The sequence below is a fragment of the Pinus tabuliformis genome, chromosome 6 (genome assembly GCF_031772625.1).
Source record: "Pinus tabuliformis cultivar Carrire ecotype Pingquan chromosome 6, CPIR1, whole genome shotgun sequence".
NCBI classification, from domain to species: domain Eukaryota; kingdom Viridiplantae; phylum Streptophyta; class Pinopsida; order Pinales; family Pinaceae; genus Pinus; species Pinus tabuliformis.
This window is the reverse complement of record NC_142292.1, coordinates 1,833,321,885-1,833,339,439: the sequence shown is the minus strand read 5'-3', so window position 1 is coordinate 1,833,339,439 and position 17,555 is coordinate 1,833,321,885. Positions and strand designations below refer to the sequence as shown.

The window sequence follows — 17,555 nt, the reverse complement described above, 5'->3', positions numbered from 1 at the left end:
TTTAACCATTTTTTAATTATGGTATCTACGGATTGTTAAAAGACATGTTAGTGTTTTTCTTTGTTTCTTTGTTTCTTTATCCATTTCCTAGTTATGGAATATACAAATTGTTTTACCAAAAAATTGTATATGATTTAGTTGACTTTCTTTTTCCTTTGGATGGAGGAGTTCACCGCAATATCATTTTTTATATGCAAGCAATATACACGTATGAGTTTCCACAAGTAAAGCATCCATATTTTATTTCATAAATCAATGTCGCTTCAAAAATTAATCTCTTGAAAACTTAATGATAAATTTATACAATTAAGCTTGGTGATGTGTTGCACACCCTTACGTATTCACTAGATTATCATTGATATTCAAGAGTTTAAATTAAGTTTATTATTTCTTTATCATAGAGGAGATGTCTTTTAAAATAATAATGATATTATATCCGAATGTATTAAATAGGTCTATTTCCTTTTTTTCTTGACAAATATTGATATATAATATTTAAAAAGATATAATAATAATAAAAATATAGTTCTATGCTAATCATAAATGAAATATTTCAATTATATCAATTTTGTATTTAAAAAGTGATAAAAGTAATTGACAATAAAAAAATTATGGTACTTTTATTTTCCAATACTGGATAGCCATTTAACTTTCTTTATTCAAGTTTGAAATAAAATATTGATATATTTGTATTCACTAATATTCCAATATTAACTTAATTTTTACCTATTTATATATAGAGAGAAAGCAAGGAAACAAATAAATAAATAAATGATTTTTTAACTTTAATCATAAATAAAATATTTCAAAAATAGATATAAATATTTTGATGTGAAAAATGTAAGCATAAACAAAATATTTTGATGTTCATGTTAAATAAAATATTTGAATGTTAACTATTCATATAATATTCAAAGCAATTAAAAATAAAACAAAAATTGTTATAGTTAAAGCATTTTATTGGTGAGTAGAATAGAAAGTGATGGGGTGTGATGTGAAGGTCACGGGTTCGAAATTCCGTGGGGAAAAAATTAGTCATGTTAAGTGTTGGTGTGGCATAGGTCAGTGAGATCCCCTACTGTTTTTTACAATTTAGAGTCCCATGGGTTGTAGTTTCTCAAGCCAATGGTTAATCCAACAGTCATCTCACGACTCACAAAACTTAGCAAACAAAATAAAAACACACACACACTCTCTCTCTATATATATACACGCTTAATTACATTAAAAAAATCAATAAAGAAAGAGGGTTAAATAAATATTCATATAATTCATTTTACAATTTTATTATTGTTGGGAGTACTTCTTACAACACATCATGACATCAAAATATTTTATTTAAGCTAAGTGATAGGAAACGCTAGCTATCCGACCTTGTTAACTTCTTGACTTAAGGCCAAGCACTTTGATCATTTGTGTTAGCCCGTATCCATATCACATGAACATTAAAATTGTGTTTTATAATATTCTATTTAAGTAATCTACTTGAATTTTATATTTTCTAAAATTCAGTTTTTACATAAAATTATGAAGTTGGTTATGGAGCATAATCACGTACATGATTTTAATTATGAAGTAGAAAATGTTTATACACTAATAGTTAAGTCCTTTAAAAATACTATTAGAAAAATATGTTAGAAAATTGAAAAGCTATTTTTTCATAACAATTTACATTAAATAGATTACTTCACAATTATCTTCATCTCTACCAGTGAGAAGTTAGAGTATATCAATGGTGGTGTGTTAATGATCACCATTAAAGTGAACAAATATTTAAATTTTAATCCTAAATAAAATATCAACTTTCAACTAGCCAACTAATAGGACCTTTCAATTAATATGTGTAGTGTGATTATTCCAAAATGGTAACTAATATTGAAATTAGAGGAATAATTAAGATAGTAAAACTTAAAAAACAAATAAACAGATAAACATATAAAATCATGGTGGCAATACACACCCAAGCATATTGAAGGTATAGAAATGAATATATGGAAAGGAACATTTCAATAAATCTTTTTGGAATAAATTGCTCGAGTAGAAAATACACACAATAAGAAAATTCTATATATATATATATATATATATAAATATAAATTTAAGTACAAATCATTAATAAAAATATTTACATCCTTATTATATGAAAATGACCTTTTACAATCATTAATACATGATTTAAAAAATGAAAAATAAAACGTTATTGCAAATTGCAAACTTCCGTATAATACATCTCATCTCATGCAAGTCTCATTTCATATAAAGATATTGAGTTTAGGCAACATGCTTTCCCCTTAACAGACTTTGACCTCGAAGTCAAAAGGCCAAAACAACAAGGGTTCAAATGACTCGAAAGGTGCATTTATATCATAACATAAGTTAACAAGGGAAGCTGCGAGGCAGCAAGTCCCTGCATTAAGTTCAGCCTGACGCAAAGGTTGCGGAGCTCTTCAATGGTCTATGCAGGGGAGTCACCCTGCCACGACAAGACATCTTCAAGAAACTGAATGATGATAAGTTGCAGAGCTCTTCAATGGTCTATGCAGGGGAGTCACCCTGCCACGACAAGACATCTTCAAGAAACTGAATGATGATATGATGGAGCACTCCGAAAGTAGGTTTAAGGTGTGGTTTGCCCAAGACTATTTCTCATCGCGTTGGAAAGTTCTAGCTCTGGCGGGGTCAATAATTGCGCCTTTGCTCACCTTCGTTCAAACCGTCTTCTCGATCCTCCAAGTATACGAGTAGTCGCCTCGCCGCTGCTTTATCTTTTCTAAGAGTATAGGATAGGGAGATTTCTGGTCATTTATAAATCATTTGTAGACCTTCATTAAATGACTTTCTGTTGGAGCCTTCAGTTGTCACCTTGTACCCTCGTGTAGCTTTAGTATATGGCCTTTAGCTTTAGTATATGGTTTTTTTAGTTGTAGCTTGCATTCGTATTTTGTTGTAGCCTTTTCAGGACTGAAGAGGGCGGCATAGTGTTATATAGAATTTTTTATCAAGATTATTCAATATAATGGTGTTGGAGACTATTGTTGTAGCCTTTTCAGGACTGAAGAAGGCCAGCATGTTCTTATATAGGATTTTTTATCAAGATTATTCAATATAAACGTGTTATCCACGAAAAATAAAACACCAAAGATTATAGCCATTATAGCCATCATTGCTTAGGGTCATAAAATCGATAGAACTGACGAAATCCCTTATCTCGAGTCTTATGAAAGATATGGTATTGGCAGATATAGAAGAAAAAAAATTACTTACTGATAATCCTAAACTCTGCCGCACCGGAAGAAAAACCAGATCCATTTCCCTAACAAATTGTGTAGGAACGGTAAAAAGGGTTACAACCACTGTAGCATCGAACACGTTTGGCACAGAATTTGTGCAAGGAAACCCAAAAATCGCTGGCAAAAACCTTAGTAATACAAGAAAAAAAAATTACCCGAGAAGTGTGGCCCTCGAGCTGGATGCCGGAATCGATAATGCAAAAATAATGCTAGTTCCAACCAACACAAAATGACATAGGACTAACGACAAAACGCAATATAACCAGAACTACGTTGTGGTCGTTAAGCAAAAAATGAATGAAATTATGAACCGTAAATGAAAAGGGTAGTGTTAGTCAATCAACAACCCTAAGACCCCTCAGTTGCTGATATATTTATTTGTGATTTCAAATAATTTATGATTTTATTGAAACTCTATCTATAGCACAACGTCAACAGGAATAAGGTGAAATAATTTCTTTTGTTAAAATCAATGTTCGAGTCGTCGTGATTGATAATGATTCTGAGTATGATTGGTTTTTTTTAATGACATTAAAAATGCGAACAGCTTCAATTATAATAACCGAAAGTTCCATTCGTCGTGCACCTTATCAAAGTCATTATAAAATTCGTCGTGCACCTTATCAAAGTCATTATAAAAGTTTGTTAGTATTGGACAACTTATGACGACCAGCCACTTTATCTCTCACTTACCACGTGCATTGCATGCAAGCCATGTGCCTTTTGCTGTAAGCTGCAGCCTGCCACAAGATCATAAAATGTCATCAGTGCAAGAGGCAAATGCAAAGACAACGGATCAGTACTCGCAAGCATCACCGCCATCTGCTACAAAAAAAGAAAGGGGTGTACAGTAGCAGCAAACTGCAGGTGAATCAAAAGATGCACAGAGTTTCAATCCTTTCCGAGTCCAAGAAGAGGTATCTCTGAATTCCATAATTTTCTTCGTAACGGTGATCAGTTTTCTAATTAATTTTTTTTTTAATTAGATGCCAGATATCTGTCTCCGGAGACTTTTAGCTGGAACTACGTTATGTTGCAACTATGTCTCAAGCTTATCTCAGAAATCTTGTTAATACAAATGCAAAGACAACGGACTAGTGCTCGCAAGCATCACGGCTATGAATGTGTCTTTAAATCTTTGAATGAGCTCTCAACTGAGCCCATTGTGCTCAGTGGTCTTTACAGGTGGAAAATATGACAACAAATCGCCATTGCCACTGCTACTACGGAGGTGAGATGCATTTTCATTTTACTTTGTTTGTTTGAAGTATGAAATGGAAATGGCTTTTAATGATGGATCAGCGACAGTTTTGACAGCTGACAAATTATAAAATGTTTACTCTAATTTTAACATTTTCGAAGCTAAATAACAAAACAAAATTGACGTTTCCACTATATTTTGTATATCTCAAAGTTTCTGCTTTTCAGAGTCCTCCTTCAGGCGAAAAGACATATAAGATGGACCTCGGAAGCAGGCAGCGATATATTTTATTATTTATTCATGGAAGCAGGCAGCGATATATTTTATTATTTATTCATGAGAATCTCTGCGTCTGCAACTTTCAGTCTATAAATAATTTTGTCAATAGAGCTTCCTTGCTTATCAATGAATACACAACGAGGAACATTTCAAGAAAATTCGTGTAAATTAGATCAATACAATCGGCCTCTTTGTGTTTGGCAGTAAATTTGGACACTAATTTTAGGTTATCTTGACCAAAATACCATTTTCTCTTTTGGGACACTTGTAGGCAAAAGAGGCAGCGAAAGAGGCGTTTGTAGCCCAGCAGGAAGCTCAGGAAGTAATCAAGCATGCTTATACCAAGCAAAGAGAAGCTCAAGATAAGGCTCGGGCAGCTGTTGAACAACAGTTTGCACAGCAAGAAGGTGGTAAGCAAGCAGCAGCACTCGCCGCTCGTTAGGCAGCGGCTACTGCTGTTGAGGAGCAGAAATCTGCTGCTCAGAAGCAGATGGACCAAGCAGTTATTACAGCACAAGTCTTGGGCGCGCAGATAGCAGAGCAAACCGTGGCCTCCAATCAAACCTCTGGTAATTGCGTAACTAAGATAAAATTTCTAAAGAAATAGAATTGGGTATGAAACATGTACCAGGCTGTTGTTTAGCTAAGAAATTTTCAAACAGATGATTGCAAAATTATTATTGATTGTTGGGTTGTTTTGCAGTTTTACCTAGAAGAAGTTACGCAGCTTCTCTGGTTCCAAGCTCGCAACCCTGAGCACATATGAAAAGGGGTAAGTTATAAAATCAATACATAATATATATTTCTGCTAATACAGAAAGAAGTAGAGTGTATTATCATTTTTCTCTTGCTTCCTCCTCCATGCAGGTGCAAGTACGAAGAACCTACATGCAGAAAAAGGCCTTAGATGCTAGACCTCCTCCTGCTGCCTTATACGCCTTAGATGCTGGACCTGCCAGAGTTCCTGATACGCCTTAGATGCTGGACCTGCCAGAGTTCCTGATTCAATTGATTCAATTGCTTGAAGCCTCGGCACCTGAACAAGCGGCCCAAAGTGAACTTAGTGCAGGTCAAAGCTAGGTTAAACTGGAACTACAGGTGGCGATGGAACCATAGGTGGCAATCCATGGTTTGCACGTGGAAGTTATAAAACAGATGGTGTGCAGGTGGCAGAGCTAAGTTCTAACTCGAACAAGTATAGCAAATAACATAGCATTTAACACTAGAGACTAATGTTAGTATTAGTTCAGGCTGTGAACTTATACCATTAATATAACCCTCTTAGAAACCAAATAATATATGGTTCCTCCTCGTCTGCCTCGGGAAGAGGCCAAATAACACGGTGAAACCATATACGATTAAAAACTTTGATTATAAGTGATGAGCGAAGCTAACAAGCAGGTGAACAAGCAGCTCAATTAATGCTAAATATCGCCATATCGATTCCTATAGTCCCTGGCCATTGCCAAATGGCAGGGACTAAAAATATCACATAACTCCAAAAAAAAAAAATACAAAAGCATTTGTGTGAAGCAGGCAAGAGGAGCAATTTTGACAATGTAAATTTCTTTTTGGCATGTAGGATGATTAATATGGTGTAATTGTGGAAGAAATTGTGGGCAGACTCTATGATAAAGCCTTTATTTCAAGAGTAAAAAGATTTGGACCCTAAACCACTCTATTTACAAAAAATAATTCAACGTATACCAATATGTTTATGCCTTCTAACACGTGAAACTCAAAATGAACACTCATTTTGTTTTAGTAGATGACCACTTGTGATAAAGATTGAGATGAAGTGAGTGTTCCTTATAAATAGGGCTCCTAAGTTGTATTCTTGGCTAGATTTCCCTTCTGTTTAATCTCATAGTTGTAATTTTGTTTATTGCTCATTCATGGATGCCATGTGATTTTAGTGTCAACTTTCTTTCTTTAATAGTGATAAGAATTTCTATTTCAACAACCATCTCATCACTTAATTTCTTCTTTTATTGACACAAGATTTTGAAATTGGTATCAAATATGATGAGCGTATTGAGAATACTCAATACACAAGCCATGCCACCCACTTTTTCTTTTACATGATAAGGACCTTAAAACTTGGGTTGAGTTTTATTCTCACCCTATAATTGGTTGAGACTTAATGGGGTGTAGGATTGGAAACACACGAAAAATATATGCAAGTTTAACATTGATTTTTATATGGTGTTGGTTAACTCACTAATTAATATTAGTTTTTGTGGCATCGGATGGTGTTCTAGTCTCAAACTTTGTGGAGAGGCTAAAACACATGAGTTCTCCAAAATCCAGAAATCATTTATGGAAATTCTACCTGGAGATAGCTCAATTGAATTAATTAGTTGACAATTAAAAAATGCATAAGTCTAACTTAAGGAAATCATTTAATTAATAGGAGTTAATAAAGGAAGGTGAGAATTCTTCAGAAACTGACATGGATCGACATAGAGATGATCACAACCATTGATTAAAATTTAATCGTGGTCGTTAAAGTCTCAACTGGAGATTATAAGAGGAGGTCGATGGGGTAGATGGAGATAACACCAGTAGTGTGAGTTTCATTGGTAGATCGAGTTACCCAATTGCATAGATAGAGGAAGTGAGAGAAGTTAAAGGCAAAATGGATGTTACAGCAGCGGCAGAGTAGCAGCAACAAGTTCCTTAGCAGATCGAGCAGGGAGATAAGTTTGAGGCAAAAAGGACACAGGGTAGCTACTTGAGTAGTTGCAGCAATAACACATCAGTGCAGATACTTAGCGATCAAGGCAACTTGATTTTCCAGTAGCAAGTGATTTAGCAGTGAGAACAAACCAGTGATCGAGTAATAGGTGGCAAAGGGGCAAAGTAGCAAATTTCCGGAGGAGTTTCCAATTCTGGAAGAGTCGGGAGAGAGGAGGCTGAATATTTCTGCAGAAAGGGGCCACATTGCAAGAATTCACATGTGATTGTGGGAATTCGTGCGTGATTGCAAGGATTCACCATTACGGGAAATTTGCACATTACTGTAGGAATTTGTATGTAATCGCAAGAATTCACACGTGATTGCAGGAATTCACAATTACAGGAATTCGCGAGTGATTGCAGAAATTCGTAGTTACACGAATTTGCAGTGGATTTACAAAAGGGAGAAAATTTCTCCAAACTATTTTGCAAGTATATTTTCTGGAGGATTGCCAGTTAGGCATTCATATTTTTGTACACAGATTTGTTGTTGCATATAATAATAAAACCCTCATTTGCTACACTGATTTTCCCGCATTGGTTTTTTTCCACAGACAGTTGCCCAAAAATAACGGTGTTAAATTGTGTGTGTGATTGCTCTAAATTTCTCAACTCCGCATATTTTATTTCCGCAGTTTAAATTTTTATTTGTGAAGAATTGCAGTGTGAATTATTCGTTGTTTGTCATAGCAAATAAATTGCTTAATAATTAACCAATTAGATGAATAATTTCCAGTTGTTGCATTTCAAGGATTTTTTAGATGGTATTAGAGCATTGTTGATCATATCAAAAGCTCAGTAGAGAAAGGGAGAAAATTTTGCAGTTCGGAGGGAGGTCTGAGTGAATTTTTCCATATTTGTGCAAAGTACGAATTGCAGAGGCAAGGGTTCGATATTTAGTTTGCAGCCAACAAAAAAGTCGACCAGGCTCAATAGCGAGAGGGTCGCACTACAAGAATTCATGTGTAATTGCAAGAATTCGCAATTATAGAAATTTGCCCGTATTTGCAGGAATTCACGGTTACAAGAATTCACGCGTGATTGCAGGAATTCATAGTGTGATTGCAGGAACTTGCAAAACTTTCTAATAGATTTGTTGGATAGAGGGTTTAGGTGAGCAAATCAATAATTTTGTTGAGCAGATATGGGCACAACTGTTTTTGCAGCAGTTTTGCAGTGCGAAATCGACGTCGGGTGGAAGAGAAAAATCACATACAATGGGGGGAATTCTAGTTTTCTAAGAGGGTTTCTAGATCTAGTTTTTAGGAGGAGATTCTAGATTTCCAGTTGTAGCAAGCCGTGTAGTTTTGTTATAGTAGCCAGTTTGAGTTGCAAAGATTGTAGATTGTGTGCCAATTCTCGAAGAAGGACGTGTGGAAGGTTGAGCGAGTAGTCTCAATGAGTAGTTGAAGGTAGTACATTGGTTGGAGAAGGACATTTGGAGGCAAAACAAGAGCAGATCTGCGCATTACTCAGGGAGTACGAGTAGTAGCAGCAGGGTCGCAAGGAAGAGAGGGAGCTTCCTGATTTATTTCCCAATTTTTGAGTTTCGCGTATTTTGCAACTTTCTAGAGATGTTCACACGAGATTGCTAGAGCAGTCCATTCGAGTTAGCCGTAATGGAGATTTGGACAACATATCGATTTCCAGACAAGTGTCAAAGGAAGTATGAGTTATCCAGCATGAGTCGTAAAGAAAAGAAGGGTCTCATCCAGGATTAGGTTTGAAAGGAGATAGTGGTGCACCAGATCCAGGTGGAGGCAGAATATGAAACTACAATGTGTCGAATGGGCAGGGTTCAACACAGTTGCAACAACGAGATCAGTGAGATCAATTCCAGATTGTTGCAGTGGGACCATCACCTTTGTTGTAGGAGCCCACAATATCATAGTGGTAGGTTCGGTGTCAACAGGTGCAGTTAGTCATTCAGATGACAACTACATAGCTAGTTGCAAACAATACTCGAGAGACAGTTACAGAACTAGTTGTAGTGACACAGGAAATGATAATTTCCCAGTCACAGTATGTAGGTGCAATTCCAGCCAAAAGATTCCCAGCACAAAGCTACGCAGTCCAGTTTCCAATGTAGGAGGATAGTGTAAGTTTCTAGGAGGGGGCGGAGAGATTTCCCATAGGGAGATCGAAACTTAGAGGGAGTCTAACTTCAAAGGGAGAAACCATATGGAAGCTAACACTTCAAGATATGGGGAGATCAGACTCATTATTATAGTACTTGAAACAACAATGTAGAGATAGCAGTAGAGTAGTAGCAACAACAATATGAGTAGATTAGAGTTTGGAGTTGCAAATATTTGGGGATCCTTCAAGGGTGTATCAGACATGTGCTTCCTCATGGATCATTACCTTGCTACAGGGGCCCACAATATTCAGTAGCAAGAGGATCAATGTCAATTAGTGCAGTCAGTTCTAGAGTGATAGTTGCAAACTAATTGTAGTCAGATGTTGAGGGGCGTAGAGCAGTGTTGATAGCAGTACAAGAGGCATAGTGCAAAGTCAACAAAATCACATATTTCCCAGTAGACAGTACAAAGGGTAGTAGCAATCAAAGACTCAATAGAAATTTGCACCAATGAGACAAACTTAATCCAGATACTTCTCAGTTACAGTAGTTGCAACAACAGTGAGAGGGAGCATTAGTTGGGTTGCAGTGCAAGTGCATGGTTGGCAGTAATACAGGTTGTACAATGCAGTGTAAATAGCAACACAAATTCAACAAGTTTCAACTACAACAAGTAGCAAATGAATAAGAGTTAGTGCAGTGGTTAATGGACAGTGGCAGGCAGCTAGATTTGTCAGACATCAGTAGCATGTATGGAAGGATGATGTAGAGATAGGGTGTTGTAGCAGTGCAACACTATATCACCTTCCTCACTAAGAGGGAGTGTTGTTTTTGGTAGCATCAGATGGTATTCTAGTCTCAAACTTTGTGGAGAGGCTAAAACACATAAGTTCTCTAAAACCCATAAATCGTTTTTGGAAATTCCATCTAGATACAACTCAATTAAATTAATTAGTCAATATTTTAAAAATGCCCAAGCCTAACTTGGGGAAATCGAATAATTAATAGGAATTAATTGAAAAAGGTGAGAATTCTCCATAAACTCACATGGATCGACTTAGAGATGATCTCAACCATCGATTAAGATTTAATCGTGGTCATTGAAGTCTCAACTTGAGATTATAAGAGGAGGTCGATGGGGTAGATGGAGATAAAACCAATAGTACGAGTTTCCTTAGCAAAGCGAGCTACCTAGTTACAAAGATCGAGCAAGGGAGAGAAGTTTGAGCCAGAAGTGATGTTGCAATAGCATCAATAAGTCCTTTCACAGAGCGAGCTATCCATTTGCAGGGATCGTGCAGTGAGAGAAGTCTAAGGTAGAAAGGATGCAGATGTAGTTGCAGGAGTAGTCACAATAGTAACACACCAGTGCATATACTTAGTGATCAAGGAAAATTGATTTTCCTATAGCAGGTGATTTAATAGTGATATTGAGCTAGTGATCGAGTAGTAGGTGGTAGAGGGATAGAGTAGTAGATTTCTGGAAGAGTTTATAGTCCCGGAAGAGTCAAGAGAGAGGAGATTGAACATTTTTACAGAAAAGGGCCAGATTGCAAAAATTCACGCATAATCGGAGGAATTCACGATTACAAGATTTTGCCTGTGACTGCAGGAATTTGTGTGTTATCACAGGAATTCACACATGATTGTAGGAATTCGCAGTGGATTTATAAAAAGGAGAAAATATCTCTAAACTATTTTGCGAGTATATTTTCCAGAGGATTGGTAGTTGGGCATCCAAATTTTTGCACTCAGATTTGTTCAAAGCACGGAGGGGGCTGCAACAGGGTTGTTCCTTCTCGGCCTTGTTATTTATCATGGTGATGGATTGCTTCAGTCTCAAGATAAACGTTACCCGATTAGCGGGTTTGTTCAAAGGCATTCATTTGGGCAGAGATATTGATATCACTCATAGTTGTTTTGTAGACGAAATTCTCACTTTTGGTGTGGTTTCCAAGACCCAATGGATGGTACTTCACTACATTTTGATCAGGTTTGGTGTCGCCTTGGGTTTGATGGCCATCGAGGAGAAATCTTTTATTAGGCCGATAGGCCTTCCTTTGGAACAGACTTTCGTCATCCCTTTGTCTACCGTGCTGACACGTGGACAGTCGTCCCTTCGTTGTCCTTTTCTTAATCTTAGGGATTGGCAGAGGGTTTCGGTTGCTTCTTTCTTTTTCTCAAAGAGGAGGACCGATTCGTTTATCTTCAGGTTGGCCTTCGGCCTTAATCGATCGATCTTGCCTGAACATTTCGCTTGCTTGTCGAATAGAAAGAATGGCTCTGGTCACCGTTTCTGCACGATCCCAGGAGGAGAGAATATTTGCTCAGACCGATTTTGCTCAATCGGATGGCGAATTTGAAGAGCAGTTGCAGGAGGCCGTGGAGACATCTAACGAACAATTTGCACTCAATCTTCAGGAGGTTGAAGTACTGGAGCTTTCTAATTTCGCTTACGCTTATGCTTTGCAGGTTTCTGAGATTTTAAATGAAATGCCATCTGATGGGCTTGGGCTGCTTTAGCTCACAGCCTCTGCTTCGGCCTCTGCTGGTTCGTCCTCTTCATCTTTTGAGAAAAGGGAGGAGTATTTGAACCTGCATGACAAGGAAATATTTATTTGGAACGGCCAAAGGCATTGCCATGACCAGGTAGATCTTGAATCTCATTTACATAATGCTTCACAACAACAAAAAAATGATTCAGGATGGCATAGCCGAACATCTTTCCGGTTGCAATTCACTTCGTTCACTTTATTCTATGGGGTTTTATTTTATCTGTTGTGCAATTCACTCCGTTTATTTAATTTGATGGGGTTCTATTTCATGTGTGCAGGGGTTTTCAGCCAGAGAAAGAGAAACCGGGAAGAATATCATTGTGGATTCAGGGTTTTCTCTGTTGAACAAGGATCGCTCGATAATTTCGCAGTCTGTACCCGTGAAACTCTGCGGGATTTGCTTTGAGGAGTCGTCCGATATGTTTGAGGGCAGTCTTTGCTTTCATCGTTTTTGCGAGGCGTGCATGACGCGGTACATCCACTCGATGCTCGAACAACGGAGGCATCAGATATATTGCCCGCATGAAACTTGCAGAGAAGCATTGACGCTGGATGAGTGCAGGTATTTTCTGCCTGCGGAGATCTTTGAGCAGTGGTCGGCTGTAATGGTGGAGGCAGAAATTCCCGAAGCCCTGAAAGTATACTGCCCCTTTTCCGACTGCTCTGGACTTCTTGTCAAGGAAAGTGTTGGAACCTTGGATGTGGAGGAAGTGGAAATGGTGGAATGCCCCTTCTGCAACAGGTTGTTCTGCGTGCGTTGCAAGGTTCCGTGGCATGCAAATTTACAGTGCTCCGAATTTCAGAGCCTGCCGACCACCGACAAAACTGAAGCGGATTTTCTGCTTCTCAAGCTGGCCGAGGATCATAAGTGGCGCCGCTGTGGAAAGTGCAAATCGATGGTTGAATTGATCTATGGGTGTAATCACATTACTTGCAGGTACGTTTTTTCGTTTATTTTCTGAAATTCTTCGCTTGTCTGTTGAATTCTCAGGTAAAGTAGAGCCCATATAAAGACTTAGGGCTGAGAATTGAACCTGGGCATCTTGTTTATTAAAGAAAACGCTACAAACCGAATAATCGGTTACTGTGCAATCAGGGTTTTTGGGTTCGTAAGTAATCTGTGTTGGTGATGGTCAATGCAGGTGCCAACACGAATTCTGTTACGTTTGTGGCACCTCATGGAGAAATGGAAGCCCTGACTGCAATTGTCCTCGGACAACTGTTGACCGCTTAATACGTTGACTGGTTCATAATCCCAGGAGTTCTGATGATATATATTTTTTGCAATACACGCAGGCTGTAGATGATTTTTACCGGGTAATTACTATGTTAGTGGATTGTGTTTAGATGGTGCTATGGGGATTCTGTGCAGCATCCCCAAATATATTGTCTGTATGAATGCACTTCCATGGCAGAGGAGGCAAAGCCTGCTCACGCCATTTGTGCAACAATTAGTTCCTTGTAATGGAGTATTTGGATGGAATATTTTGGTTTGCTGTCAGTAATTAGTGTGCACAGTGCTTTTCTTTACAACCCAGAGGTTACTAATATTCTGTTACAGTCGGTGTTCTGATGGGATATAAATTAGCAACTGAAAGTGACGTGTCTCTGTGTGATGTAGAAATAAAGAGTCGATGTAACGCATAAAGAAATGGTTTTTCTATTAATAACATATTATAATATTTAGGCCGATAGGCCTTCCTTTGGAACAGACTTACATATTATGCGAGGCTATGGTATCCCACATATTTGTTCTATTTATCCCTTTGGCCATAAGCAAACCTATCTCATCTCATAGAACAATAGAACAAGAAAAGAGGTTGTGCTAAAGTGACCTCTTTGTATTGCTAACATGAGAAGAGTATTTCTGTGTGTCTCTCTATTTTCTTCAGTCTCAGGGAATTGAAGTGTGCAAAAATAGCATTCATTAACGTGGAGCTATGAAATTTCTGTTTTTAACTGTCAAGGAATTCATCCTCGTCATTTGTTGTCCTTAACATAAATATTTAAGGTAGTGAGCGTCTACATTGTTTGACATGCATACCCATACTGTATTTGGTATTTCTTCCTTGAAATAGAATGGAGATGTTCAATACACTATTGTTTAATGTAACATTTATGCCTTTTATTTATTATATATAATTTTGATATTTTCTTATTGGTATCTCCATGCATCTTACAAAGTGGTGAAAAATGTGTCTTACAGGGATGATTTTACTGATGTGTCTTTTCTTGATACTGATAATTGATGGCAGATGTTCACACTACCGCCGGAGATGCCAAATAAGGGCTCCGTCTTGTAATGAAGTCTTTGACTGTAGGAATTGTCATAATGAGGCCAAAGTATGCCTCTTTTTCTTTACTTCATTCGTAGCTATTTCAAGTTCAACTGTTGTGTTTGGTTTATATACTTGTTAAAATAGAACTATAAAATTACGTCTCTTCTAATTTCATTTGTGAGGGTATAGTATGGTCTGATCTCATATCTGAACAGAATTCAATGGATGTCCATCCACATGACAGACATAATGTACCGCGCCATGAAGTTCGAAAGGTAAGGTTCTATCTTGTTTTCCAGTTAGATGTTATTCATTATGATGTTTGTCTTAATGCTCTGAACAATATGTATTCTTTGTAATTTTCTGAAGGTAGATTTGAAAGATGTAAAGGTTTAACTTTTATTCTTCTCAAAAGATAAATGGTCAATTATCTAGCAAATTTTATCTAACTTGCTGGATTACTATATCGCTTTTGTTTATTTATAGTTATTCTCGTACGTTTGCAGTATATTGCTCTTGTTATTTATAGTTATTCTTGTATGTATGCAGGTTATCTGTTCACATTGTAGAACTGAACAAGATGTAAGAGCTGAGCCTTTTTAATTTTAATAATGTGCAGAAAATTTAGAGGTAAACACTATAATGCTTCTTGAGTTATTTTAAAAATGATTATGCACTGTCATTTTGTAGGTTCAGCAAACCTGCGTTACTTGTGGTGTTTGTATGGGAAAGTACTTCTGTGAAAAATGCAATTTCTTTGATGATGAGGTACGTTTTTAATGCCTTTTCAGGTTTAATAGTTCTGGTTCAGGAAAACAGAGAGTTTCACTCTTACAAAATTATAAAAAGATGGTTTGGATGTATACGCTTTTGGTTCTAATTGTACTTGCCACTTTGGTTTTCAGGACTCAAAACAGCAATACCACTGTGACGGATGTGGAATTTGCAGGTATGCTTTTCTCTTTTTCCTTTGATGTTTCTTGCTCTCTTGTAAAGTAATCTTTCATGCTATTGTGAAATGTATTAGATGTATTTCTTGCCTTTGACTTTAGCTACTTGTGTTGGTTTTCAGAACTGGCGGCAACGATAATTTCTTCCACTGTTATAAATGTGGTATGTTCTTTATGACTTCTCAAATTATCACCGCTTCTTCCCTTGTTTCATTGTAGTGCGAGAATGATTTATTTGCTCATGTACCTTTTTCTAGGATGTTACCACTCTATCCGCTTGAAGGATTGCCACCCTTGTGTGGAAAAAGCAATGCACCACAACTGCCCTGTGTGTTTTGAGGTAGGTCACACTTATCTGTTTAGCGTAGTAATTGTAGTTTTCTTTTTATAGCATAATTTAGACTAAAGTTATTTAGATATCTGAACCCTCGTGATTCAATGTACCACAAAGACACGCACACATGGATCACCCCAACCTTAACCTGGCTTTATGGATCACCCCACCCTGAACCAAGCTATAGAATGCTGACTGTTCTACGCATGTTCAGGTGCAATTGAAGATTTTACTCTCCTCGTTGGTCTTATGAAATTTTATAAATTGACCTAAGAAATATCTGAACTCTTCCATAAGAACTACTCTTTTACATTACCCCATAAAGAAATGAGAACCCTTACCAGATTACAATGATTTCTGCTATGATAAGCATTCTTACTCACAAGATTTTGTTTCTAATCAGTTGATATCCGTACCCACTTCTAGAGCTAGCTTCGGATTACCTAGCTATACTGGGTGCATTTATGTTATTTTTCTCTTGCTCTGATACAAACAACATCAGTGGTTTCAGTGTCCTGCCTTGTGTACCATGTCTGACTTGTAGTTGTTATATATGTGATGGCAAGATATCTTATTATAGTAGAATACCTGATATGCTTAATATGATAAAAGTTAAATAGTTGACTTTGCTCATGTCCATCAAAAATCAGTTGACTTCGCTTAATGATCAATTAGCTTTGCTCATGTCTATCAGAATTCTGGAATAGTCATATCCCTGTATTGAGATTTTATTCCACATGATCAATAATCCCCTTCTTGTCCACCTATGGCTTTACATGCAATACTGTCCTAAAGCGTTATCCTGTAGCTACACTTCAGTAAATTTCATATGTGGCCTGTTTTGTGCCCTGGCTCACAACCTCTTGTTTCCAGTCTACCTATACTATTACACAATACTAGATATACTTGCACTGATATGCCCATTGATGGTACCTTCTTCAGCAATCTGTGGTCACAGCTTGTAGCAGCTTTAATTTTATTTCAAATTTCTTGCCATTCTAACATGTTTGTTTGTCCTTTGCAGATTTGCTTGTCCAGTGTGCTCCAAATTTGTCTGTGATATGTCTAAATTGTGGGGGAAACTTGACCGAGAGGTAGATATTGTCGACAAGATGAACATCTTGAAGTCAACTTGCAATGGGTTGTATAAAGAGTAGCTTATTATATGTGTTTTTGCTAATTTTGATTTCTCATATTTGAAATTTTCTTTCGTCCAATGGCAATTGATTTTTTAAGTTTCTTGAGTGGATTCTGATATTTTTTTTTGTCATGTAGGTTTCTTTGACTCCAATGCCTGAAGCTTACCAGAAAAAAATGATAAGTTGTCTGATGTTAATGTGGTATCATTTGGAGGCATATTTTAGAGCCCATTAGTGGCGTGGGAGAAAATACCTCACCACTTTCTCGTTGGTCATTTGAGCAGGTTTGAATCTTATGCAATGACTGTGGAGTAACTTCTGAAGTAATTATTCACATTGTTGCACACAAGTGTCAAAGTTGCAATTCTTATAACACCCGGCAGACCAGGGGAGGTCCTTCTGCAAGTTCATGTAGATCTCATCTTTGATATTCTCAAATGTTCAGATTCATGTATCCCTCTTTACCACTTGTAAGGTTGCCTTAGCACTGATTATGTGGCATGAAAAACAGTTGTACTGCAAATTGCTATGCAGTGGCATACTGTAAGAATTCATTGTAACCGCTGAGTTTTTGCGGCACTACTCTACGGCTATTAACATCATAACAAAGGGGATGATACTGACTTGAATATTTTGTAATTGTGACCATGGACAGACCACTGGTTAAGGTAATTGTAAAAAACACAAGTTATCAATTGGTTCATAAATG

General features: G+C 37.1%; 2 protein-coding genes across 4 annotated transcripts; both read left to right on the top strand.

The window, feature by feature from the left end:
• Positions 1 to 12,322: 12,322 nt before the first annotated feature.
• Positions 12,323 to 13,649, top strand: LOC149266325 (E3 ubiquitin-protein ligase RSL1-like). The gene is made up of 2 exons (XM_089430306.1): positions 12,323 to 13,081; positions 13,287 to 13,649. The coding sequence occupies exons 1-2, from the start codon at positions 12,564 to 12,566 to the stop codon at positions 13,384 to 13,386; spliced, it is 618 nt and encodes a 205-aa protein (XP_089286432.1). The 5' UTR covers positions 12,323 to 12,563; the 3' UTR covers positions 13,387 to 13,649.
• Positions 13,650 to 14,122: 473 nt separating this feature from the next.
• Positions 14,123 to 16,769, top strand: LOC149266324 (E3 ubiquitin-protein ligase RZFP34-like). Of its 3 annotated transcripts, none has more exons than XM_089395727.1 (8): positions 14,123 to 14,487; positions 14,639 to 14,698; positions 14,973 to 15,005; positions 15,114 to 15,191; positions 15,329 to 15,372; positions 15,496 to 15,536; positions 15,631 to 15,713; positions 16,732 to 16,769. In XM_089395727.1, the coding sequence occupies exons 1-8, from the start codon at positions 14,338 to 14,340 to the stop codon at positions 16,765 to 16,767; spliced, it is 525 nt and encodes a 174-aa protein (XP_089251853.1). In that variant the 5' UTR covers positions 14,123 to 14,337; the 3' UTR covers positions 16,768 to 16,769. The 3 variants fall into 3 exon arrangements, with proteins under 3 accessions (XP_089251853.1, XP_089251861.1, XP_089251866.1); XM_089395740.1 differs by having other exon boundaries at positions 14,356 to 14,487; positions 14,613 to 14,698; XM_089395735.1 differs by lacking the exon at positions 14,973 to 15,005.
• The last annotated feature ends 786 nt before the right edge of the window (positions 16,770 to 17,555 follow it).